At 48.9% G+C, this 10841-nt stretch overlaps 2 protein-coding genes across 2 annotated transcripts in view; one reads left to right on the top strand and one right to left on the bottom strand.

The window, feature by feature from the left end:
* Positions 1 to 345: 345 nt before the first annotated feature.
* On the bottom strand, positions 346 to 5926 carry LOC130579026 (fibrinogen-like protein 1-like protein). Its single transcript, XM_057375513.1, has 4 exons — positions 5923 to 5926; positions 4003 to 4146; positions 1934 to 1996; positions 346 to 974 (listed from the first exon to the last, which is right to left on the bottom strand). Exons 1-4 carry the CDS (start codon positions 5924 to 5926, stop codon positions 346 to 348), a joined length of 840 nt encoding a protein of 279 aa, XP_057231496.1.
* A 4134-nt stretch (positions 5927 to 10060) lies between these two features.
* LOC130579027 (fibrinogen-like protein 1-like protein) overlaps positions 10061 to 10841 on the top strand; it is a 2717-nt gene continuing 1936 nt past the window's right edge. Inside the window, exon 1 of the mRNA XM_057375514.1 lies at positions 10061 to 10064. Within this exon, the coding sequence (XP_057231497.1) occupies positions 10061 to 10064 (4 nt within the window). The remainder of the gene's footprint in view (positions 10065 to 10841) is intronic.

Below are 10841 nucleotides of genomic sequence, written 5' to 3' on the forward strand. Positions count from 1 at the left end.
AGCTTTTCTGCTTTCTGAGAGTTCTGGAGATGGCAAGGAAACTCTGGTGTAACTCCAGGGCTGAGTGCCTTTGTCCCACAGGAAAGGTACATGTGGAATCCACAAATTTCATAARTGATTTTTTTAGTTCTTGATTATGAACATAGTAACAGGGAATTACTGGCAAGCACAGGGGAATTGAGCTGAGCAGAGGGGAGTCTGCGATTGGAGTGGGGGATTGTAAAGTGGCATTTCATTAAAACCTGCCACCCTTGGGCTCCTTGCYCTGCCTCTGAGAGGCTCACACTCTTTGACCACACAGAGCCTTTGTAGAGCRTCTACTGTGGACAGGAGGAGGAAGAAGCACTAACAGTATGAAGCTGGTTTGATGAGGATAAGAGAGGATTTGCAGTTCCCCTTGCACAGGTTGCCCCATGTCATGCCACCCTTATAATTTAGCCGCACAGARTAACACGATGAGTACCACCACCCACCCTCATAGCTGTAGGCACAGTTCTTACTGTAGGTGTCCTGATCCCGATCTTTTGTAGAGAATTTCATGTTGTCATGCATGTTGTTGGGGTTGTCTGAGGTCATGGCATCCCCAGCTGTCCCRTTGTAGGAGCCCAGCCTCAGCCGGTAGCCGTGGGACTCGTCTTCCACGCTGAACAGGTTGTAGTCTGCGAAGTTGAAGTTGTCTGCAGAATCCTGGATGACAAACCTGACCTGGTAGACTTTCTGCTTGGCAATTTGGTGGATGTACTCGGTGCCCAGCCAGTACTCGGTGCGCACGTTCCCAAAGCCGAACTTGTAGGTGCTCCAGGACTCAGCCCAGGTGACGGGTGTGTCTCTCTGGTTCCTCTGGATGACGGTCCAGCCCCCGTGGGTCACATTCATCTCGCAGTACACCACAAGGTGGTGGAGCCCTTTGGGCTGGATGATGTAGACACCGCTGTGGCTTCCACGGGGRATCTCACTGCAGTCCTTGGGCCAACCTGCGGCTGGAAACAAGAGATGGTTCTTAAACCCCACTATGCTGTGTTCTTACCATGAGCTCACACGAGTAAATAAAAATCTTGACATTATCAATGTAAGAATTGAGCTTCACATCTTCCTAAGACAGGATTGAAACAGATGGGGGCACGCTACCAAAATGTCTGGTGAGACCAAGCCAGGCATTGCCGTCATCCGAGGGCCCTCAAGCCAGGATGAGTTCAGTCTCTGTGATTTGCCTGTGTCATACAGCTGATGTATCACCACAGACAAATGCAAACCTGGGGGACAAAGTTAGTGCTTTGCAGTAAACTCAGAAGCCCCAGAGAGAGGGTGATCATGAAATCTTTATCTCTTTCAATTAAATCAGCCCTTGGGATCTCAGCAGGGCAAAGTCATTGTTGTTCTCTGGGGTTACCTAAGTAGCTCTTTAGAGACTTCCCAACTTGCTGGATTTATGGCCTTTCYATGCTCCAGTGTGTCCATGCCTCTTACAACAAACAGCTCAATGCACCTGCACAGTGCTGGGAAGGGACTTTCTCCACTTCCAGTACCTCTGTCACTGGTTGTTCCCACCCAGGTAGGACCTATCTTTGGTCTTATGGGCTAATGTTGGCCCAGCCAGTTCACTAACTGGGTCAGACCCAGTCTTCTCATCAGCTATGTAGTGAAAATAGGAAAATGACTTATCACCACTTCCCAGTAATGAAGCATCACTTTCCAGTTTGGACCTTTATCTGGAAAATTCCCCATGCAAAAGCACCTCATCAAGTACTGAGCCCAGGACACAGCTGGTAGCAGAGTCCCCTCGAGGTTATGAGCTGTGACACCTCTGCAGCCCATCAGAAAATCAGTAATTCCTGGGAGGAGCCACTGCATGTATAAGACATCAATAACTTGTCTGAGATCTCTTGGTGAGCCCAATGATGGTGAAATCTCCTGGGCAGATGCATAGACTCACCATGGCTCACTGGTGGGTGGTGGGCGATATCTCTGGCCAGTCGGACATGTCCATCACCATCATCTAAATTAACAGAGGAGACAGGAGTGAGTGTGGAGARAAGACTTCAAATGCCTACTAGGAGAGCTTAATCTTCTCCAGATGATATTCCAGTTTTTCTGTTATTGTTCTTAATTCCAGAGGAATTTACCGATTTCAGATCTCAGTAAACTGGTAGTTTGGGGGAATTTATGTGGTGTTAGAGTAAGGCTGATGCTTTCTTGGTGAAAAAGATTTGGGCACACTGCATAGGGGAAAGACCCCAAATGGTGGTGGCCACACTGGGAAGAGGGTTGTTAGAATGCAGCAGCAGCAGTTAGGGACTTGGGAAGAAGAGGGGCTAAAGAATGAGGGGAAGAAAAGTGAGAGCAGACTCGTGAAAATTGGCCCAGGTATCAGGAATTGGGAGAGATCTCTGCTCAAAAGGGAATTTGAAGGGTGTTGCTGGAAGARAGGATGGTTTAGAGTGAGTTAATGCAATTTTTTTGCAAAGACATCTGTGTGTCCACTGATGGCTGTGAACCAGGGACGAGTCACAGGTTTATGGAATCACAAAGCCATTCCYGTGCCCTCTTTAAAACAGACAACCCTGCAGCTGCTGCTCTGCCATCTTCAAATATCTGCTCCTTGCTATCTTCAAATACCTGCTCCCTGCTTTCACTCTCAGCTGGCACTGTCTTACCCCCTCCCCTGTGAAGTGTTTAACTTAAGCCTCTTGTACTCTATATAAGCCCATTCCTGACACAGCCTGTCTGCCAGAATTCTGACTTTCTGAATTTTGATAACTGACTCTCTTTTTGACTCCTTTTGACTTTCTCTACAGCCTGAGCCTGTGTGGTGTGGGAAACACTCATGTGACATGGTCTGGAGGACTTTGCATTTATTACCATAGCATTTATTTTTACTACAGCCATATGAAGCTGTTCACTCATGTTTATATTGTAAGGCACAGTCTGCCCCTGCTCCTCTCTGCCTTCATAACCCACCCCTTTGGAAGCACTCCTCTCCAAGTCAAGGCTTTGGAATGCTGGCCTGTCTTTTCTGGCMTGCCTCCCTGCTCACCCAGCATGCATTCATGCTGCTGCCGCATTCAGAGCACACTACTGGTGCTGTAGGTGAGAGATTACAGAATCACAGACTATCCCAAGTTGGAAGGAACCCAYAAGGGTCATCAAGTCCAACTCCTGGCCCTGCACAGGACAACCCCAAAATCACACCATATTCCTGAGTGCATTGTGAAGCCCAGAGCACACATTCTTTCTCACACTTGCAGTTCTTGCTTAAGCCTCCTGTCTCAGTCACAGTGCTACCTGTGCTGGCAGTTTCCTGACAGGTGATGTGGAACCAGCACCACTTAGACCTTGATCTCTTCTGCAGAGCATGCTTCCTCCTCTCTTGGAAGGGAACCAGCTCTTTCTGTTGTGCCACATCCCACCCACAGCTCCTGTTTTTTTCCCAGGAGCATTTCTTGAAGGCCTTTTCATTGCTCCAACATAGCCTGGTACCTGCAGGTTACKCTGTGCCATCAGCTTGCCCTGTGCCAGTGCCACTGCTTAAACTCTTTGTATTAACTTCATCCAGTTTCTCTTTGTATTGAGGTTTCCCCTGAATTCAGGGACTTTGTGATCCACTGACCTTGTGATTTCCAGAGGTAGGGACTGTTCTCCATATCCTCAAAACAGACTGTGAACATCTTTTACCCTGCTTCTCCAAGGAATAGCCAATGGCCCACAATACCCTGAGCTTGGTCTTGCTGCCAATAAGATCAAATTGTCCTTTCTCCTGGAATCGTGTGATTTGGGCTATTAAGAATATGGATGGAAGTATTTCATGCCATGCAGGAGATGAGACAGACAGCAAGCAGAAGGGGACCCTGAGGTTCCCCTTGCTCCTGTAAGACACTTTCAGAGCAGTATTTAGTCCTTCCTTGGTCTGACAGGGGTGTGGTGAGGCTGGTGAGGATRTAGGTTGTGTAGGATCTGACTGAGCAGGACGTTGTTTGCCCCTTCCTGTTACAGAGCCGTACTTACCGGGCTGGGAGGACTCTGGGGGAGCGTTCATAATACCATCCATTGTGCCATTGAGGAGGTACAAGTTCCTTATGTCAACATCAGGGAAAGATGCTGCCAGGGCCAGCAGGCAGGTCAAAAGCAGGAGACAAAGGCACTGGGTAGCTGAAATGGGAAGAGGTTGGAAGAAAGTGATCATAACTCTTCTATTAGAAAGTCGCTAATCGCATTCAGAGTAAAATAGGAAAATAAAACTCTGTGTAGAGCTCCCCTTTGGAGCAATGAGCCTCATGTAGATGGGGCTGTTATGTACTGTCACATAGAGCTGTTATATACTCATAGATATACATATATATGTATACGTATATATATGTATATATATGTGTATCTCTCTCTCTCTCTCTCTATATATATATATATATATCTGTTATATACTCATTAGCTGGAGTCATTAGTGGTGGCACCTGCTGTAGTGTTTTTTGAGACAGAAGAAGTGCCAAAATGCTGTTCAAATCCAAAGTATCTCTAATGAGAAATCCTTATAAAATCCAAGACTCAGGACTAGAGATAACGAACAGGGTGAGCATGGAGGGAGGAATCCCCTTTCTTCCCATCATGCTTCCATGACACATTGATGTGGTTTGAGGTGGGACTGCCTTGGGGCTGTGGGCASTAAGCCCCTGGGTGTCTGAGTGGGAACAAGCCCCAGGTAGGGCCATGTGTGTGCAAGCAGTACAGACCTTCAGGAGTTACAGCCTGTCTGGGGCAAATTATGCCCTTTTGTATGGTTATATTGGTTATGTAGCTATTATTTCAAGGTTGTAGACAGCTGATCTGGTCTACCCTGGTTCAGAGCACTAGGGAAAACCAGCACACACTTTGCAGCATTAAACCTAAGTAAAATAACAGAAAGTTTGTAATGATTCCTGAAGAGTGAGACATTGTGGAAATACCTGCCCATGGAGAACTCTGTTCCTGATAAGACACATGCAGTTCACCTGGCAGATTACCAATGTGCACCCCTCACTGTTCAAAACCAAGCGGAGCCAACACCTATTGCATTGCTCCAGGGTACCTGGATTTGGCACTGTTCTCTGGGATGCCTGAGAAGGAAAATGATCATGGATGCCAGCCTGGAACCACTGGGTGGAATTGCAGCCATCCTAGAGACAAGTACCCTTTCCTGGGAATGGACAGAGATGTCCCAATCATTCATGCTGGTTACAGTTTTACAGCAAAAAGTTGGACTTCAGTCCAACTGATTTACTTCTCAATTCCTACACAACATTTAGTGTGTTGATATGTTTAGAGACATGTTTAAAGATGTTTTTCCTTGAGGCCCCCAGGAAGAAATGCTCCCCCCACTGCCAGCCCTTCCCCTATGACTGGTCATGAGAAGTCTGGATAGGAAGGGGATGCAGAAGGAGGATCAACCTCCTGTGGTTGTCCTGCCAGGGATTACAGTGTGCTTTTGAGCATCAACCTCCAGATCTACATACYTATTCAATATCACTTATTCAGCAGGAAAATCTAAAAAAAATCCCTTTTCTAGTCTAGAGTATTGAACACTTTCCTTGGAGAGCTGAAAATGGCAAAGATTGGTAAATATGAAGCTTGTAAAATGGTCTGTGTTGCACTTCAGACTGGAGTACAACTGGTACAACCTGGAAATAGCAGGACATGCAGGCTCCTGCTCCATCTCCCAGCCCAAGACAGAGCAGGCACAGACAGTGCGAAGGACTCCTAACTGGGATATCCAGGATGTGGGGAGGACAGACCCCATAGCAGACAAAGTGCTGAGATACCCTGTGACCTGCAGTCACACACAGAGGTGTGTGATCCACATCCCATCCCATCCCATCCCATCCCATCCCATCCCATCCCATCCCATCCCATCCCATCCCATCCCATTCCATGCCCTCCATCCCACACTACACTCACCCATGCAGTCTCTGTGGGAGTTCTGCAGAGCACAAAGCTGGGTGGTTCTGGCCTAGACTGGAGGAGTGTCCAGCCTGAAAGTTATAGGGCTGAGCAGGTGAGGGGGTGGAGGCAGGAAACCCAAACCTCAGCACTTGTCCTCRGGTTGGCAACAGGACCAGTGGCTTAGGGCTTATTTGCTCTTCACCATCAAGTGGTCAGTCCTCAGGCAATGAAGTCTGTATGTCACACAGGTGAAGAGCTTTCTTCAGAGGCAAAGCAAATAATTTGGTACCAATACACAAATGCGTTGAAATAACCACCATCTACAGTGCAGGGTTTCCCCAGGGAATGACGTTCTTTGGGGCACCTCCACACAGCTCAACTGGTAAGTAAATAACCAGATGACTTTCACCTCCTGGATGGAAATCAAACATCAGGCTTAAATCACTCTCTTCAAAGTCGACATTGAGCCCAACAGACTTTGGGGACCTTGGGGACACCACAGACCCTTCAGGGAAGAGGTACTCCAATGTTCCTGGGAAACYGTGCACCAAACTTCAGAAAGTGCCACTCCAGTGCTGCCTGACACCCCTGCCCAGCCACCACTACTCTGCACCTTGCACAACACCTGCCGTGGTCCCCCGGGCACCGTGGGGGCCCTCGCAGCGATCACAAGGGAATTTTGGGCATTGTGAAGTGCACTSATGTAAAAAGGTCTCACTTCAAGCCCCCTCTGCTCTAAGAGTACTTACACCATGGATGTTCTACAGAAAATGCAGGGYCTCCCTTTTCCCAGGGATGGATGCCTGCAGTGTTCTGAGTCATGAGGGCTCCCATAGCCCAGCACCCACTATGGGCTGGACAGGCTGGACATTTTGTCACAGTCTGTGTCCTTGCAGTGTGATCACCTGGTCATGAACAGTTCTGTGCCTGCCCTGCTGTGTCTATGCAAGGGCAGGCACTGACCTCAGCAGAGCTTCTCCAACAGCTTCCAGACAGCTTTTCCAGGAGTCTGTAGCCCATGTGAAGATTAGGATGAGAAAAGCAGACAGGGGAAAGGTCATAGGGGGATTTTTTCAAACTCCCAGCTCTATCCTGGGGCCCAGATCCTGTTCAGTGTGTTTCATAGAAACATAGAATTCTGGAAAGTTTTGCGTTGAAAGATTTCTTCAAAGACAATCTTCTATCCCCCTGCCATGGGCAGGGACACCTTCCACTAGATCCTGTTGCTCCAAGCCCTGTCCGATCTGGCCTTGATCAATTATTGATACTGAAAAATCCACAGATCTGTTTGTTGCTGCATCCCAGGCTGCATCTGGAAAAATGCAGCCAGGAGGGTGAGGGAAGGGATTGTTCCAGTAGGACACTTCCAGAGCAGTATTTAATCCTTCCTTGGTCTGACAGGGGTGTGGGGAGGCTGGTGAGGATGGAGGCTGTGTGGGGCTCCCCTGTGCAGAGCAGTGGCTTCAGCTCTGCTAAGAGCACCAGGACAATTGAAGCAGGAGTACGTGGCATATATGGAGAGGCTGAGAAAGATGGGTTTGTCCATCCTGGAGAAGAGAAGGCTGAGATGGGATCTTGTGGCTGCCTAGAACTACCTCATGAGAGGGTGAGGARCAGGTGCAGTCAGGCTCCTGAGATCACGTCTTGCTTTGGACTCTTCATTTCAAGAAACAGACTGGCGCAAGTCTGGAGGCCACAGGAGATCACCAATCTGGTTGGAGTCCTGGAGCTCAGGACATGTCAGGGAAATTGGAGAGAACTGGGCTTGTTCCACCTGGAGAAGAGCAGGCACAGAAAGGGTACTGGTGCTGACAGCAACCATCTTGTGGGAGAACACAGAGAACATGAGCCAAAATTTGCAAGTAGGTCCGTGATGGTGGAATGAGAAACAATGGATCTACGCTGGAACATGGAAATTCAAGTTAGATATAGGGCTTTTCTTTAACATGAGCTTGGTCAATATACTGGAACAGGTGCCCAGAAAGAGGCTGTGGGATCTCTCCTCTTAGAGGTGTTCAAGACTTGACCAGACAAGGACTTGCCTGAGCATGGTTTGKACCAGAYGGCCTCCAGTSYCTCCCAACCTAAATTACTGTCACCCAGAGATTCTGTAACTCTCCTTGGAGGTGCACAGGGAAGCATGAGAGCCAACAGATGCAAGTAAAAGGAAGGGAAATTAGATTTAAATAAATTCAGCCTGAATGTGTTCAAAGACTGAAAAAAGAAGAAGGAAGTTGTGGGACCTCCATACCTTGATGCTCACAACTGACTCAGATGTGATCCTAAACAGCCCATTCAAGTTGTCACTGCTTTGGTGCTGAGGCCAAACCAGAGGCACAGAGAGGTCTCCTGGTTTTGGATGCCCTGTGAGTCTCCAATTCTCTGCAGATCCCCCTCCCCAGCCCTCACATCTCTCTGCTGGGCCCCACACAGCCAGCCCAGCTGGGGAGATTTGCCYTTTCAGGGTTAAGATATCATGGCCCTCGTGGCTGTCCCAGCCAGGACCTTCCCYACAGCCCATGAGGTCAGTTTGAACTCAGCCCTAGACCCCCAGTCCCCATCTGAGCCACATGGCACAAGTCCTGGGCTCCAGTCCCCTCTTTGCCCCTTTTTCTGGATGGATCTCAGACTTACTCTGTGGATGGTTTATTTCCTGGATGCTCTGGTCCCGTCCCTTCAGTAGCACATTCCAGCCCTGCCCTCTGCCCTGTGTCCCYTCATCCATGATCCAGGATCCAGCTGACAGTTTGCCTCACCTGGAGCCCATACTCAGCCCTTTCCACTGTTTTTGGACCTGGCGTGACAGACATCGCCTTCTCAGGTCACCCTTGGCTCCCAACCTCTCACCAAGTTAGWGGGGTGATATCAAAGGGTTCAGATGGAACTTGATCATAGAATCATGGAATTGTTAAAGTTGGAAAAGACCTCTACGATCCGTAAGTCCAACTGTCAACTCAGCATCACTGTGTTCACCAATAAACTATGTCCTCAAGTATCACATCTACATGTTTTTGGAATGTTTCCAGGGATAGTGACTCTACCACTACCCTGGGCAGCCTGTTCCAGTGCTTGACAACCTTTTCCATGAAGAAATTTTTCCTAATATCTAATCTAAAATTCTCCTGGTGCAACTCGAGGCTATTTTCTCTCATCCTGTCAATCCAGGAATATCTTACCAGGGATCTCTTATCTTGGAGAAGTCTGGATGCCATTGTCCATCAAGGTCTGCWAGTGGCATTGTTTGATTCCCACTGTATGGAAAGTTTGGTGTGAATCTCAGCTTAACCCTGGATTGCTATGAACAGCAGGTGTGAAGCTGTGCCATGAAAAAAAAGTTTGATCAGAAACCAACACAGAAGTTAGAAGGCCCACATTTTTATCCTCCTAAATTTTACTTGAAAGTGTGATAGAGCTTCCTAGACCTTCTGTCAGGAAGAACAGCCCTCCCAAAGCATATGTCCTGAGAGCATTTGATCCAGTAGACAGAGAAACTCCTGATTAATATTTCTGGGGCTGAAGATGGATCTGCAGGGACTCACCAGGCCAAAGATGGGKGTTGAGAAAGACAGTGGCAAAGGGACCCCAGGCACCTGTTTTTTACCTGTAGCCTTTGCTCAGAGCATGCAGACTGGGGTGCCAGGGGTCACTGTGGCTCTGGCTGCTGTGCATTGGCTCCAGCCCAATGACTGACCCCAAAATCTGCCAGTGAAGAGTTAGTGAGTGAGCACCTCTCTTGGGGGCCTGTCCTCAACTTTCCAAGATCATGCTTGGTCACATTTTGCTAGTTTCTGTATATCCTTAAAAAGCTGGGCCTCTCCACTTCACTTTGATCGTGGCTTTCCAGAATTTGCTCCAAGTGCRCAATTCACATGTAGTGTTTGTGTAGGGACAGTCAATAATTGCAATCCCTCAGCATGGAGGGGGTAATTCTGTACTTTTCTGGCTGGAAGGACGTGCCTCCCTCCCCTCAGTCGTGCTGTCATGAGATCTGGAAACCGCTTGAGTCGCAATCTGCAAGTGCCTCCTTGTGCCTGTCCAGATGCTGAGTGTGAGCACACGTGGGTGTGTGCAGTGCCTATAAAGGCAGCGTGGGCAGCTCGGCATGGCAGGGTGCACCGCTGGGATCTGCTCTCTGTGCAGCCGTGCTGTCGTCATGGGTGAGTTTCCTGCTCAGGTAAACCTTGCTCCAGTGTGGTGCTGGGCTCAAACGAGACCTCATGGGGTGAGTATGAGAGGCACAGAGAATGATGAGCAGGACAGCAGCTGTGGGAGCAGGAGGGGTGCCAGAGCAAAGCACCGAAGAACACACAYGCTTGGGGTCAGCCTGTGCCTGCCCCAGGCTGTCTGTGCCATGTGTTCCAACATCCTGTCAAGGGAAGTTAATGTGGAGACCTAAGCTTCACCTTGGTCCTTTCCCYACTTGACCAATGCATGTGGCATGTGTGGTTGCTCAGGGATCCTGCCCCAGGCATGGTGGCATCTCCCCCAGGAGCTGAGTGGGTGCAGGGAGGTGCTGTTGGTCAGCACAGCGGGTTTGGGCTCATATCCCTGTGTGGGCCAGGAGATTTCCTCTTGTCTTCTTGGGAGCAGTGCAGAAGGACCCATCCTCTGGGGTAGTTTCCTTCTAGCTGTCATTGGGCTGGAGAGGTTTATATGAAAGACTTAAGCATGATTACTCCAAAAAGAGCTGATTCTTGTGATCTCCCTCCCGGCAAACTACTGCTCCCATATTCAACTCTGTCACTGCCCTCTCTTTGCTCTCTTGGGCTGTAGGTTCTGAGAACAAACTGCAGGTGGCTGTGTGGTGCAGGGAAGGGGCTGATCAGGAGGTGACAGAGTCATTTTTCACCTTGCTTTAGCCTTGAAGGGCAGACCCTGTCCTGAAGCTGCAGCTTTCACTACCCTGGGAATCCTTTGCCCGTAACTGTGCCCTG

This window comes from Malurus melanocephalus, unplaced genomic scaffold, assembly GCF_030028575.1.
Source record: "Malurus melanocephalus ecotype Western Australia unplaced genomic scaffold, MMel_1.1 scaffold_251, whole genome shotgun sequence".
Taxonomy (NCBI): Eukaryota; Metazoa; Chordata; class Aves; order Passeriformes; family Maluridae; genus Malurus; species Malurus melanocephalus.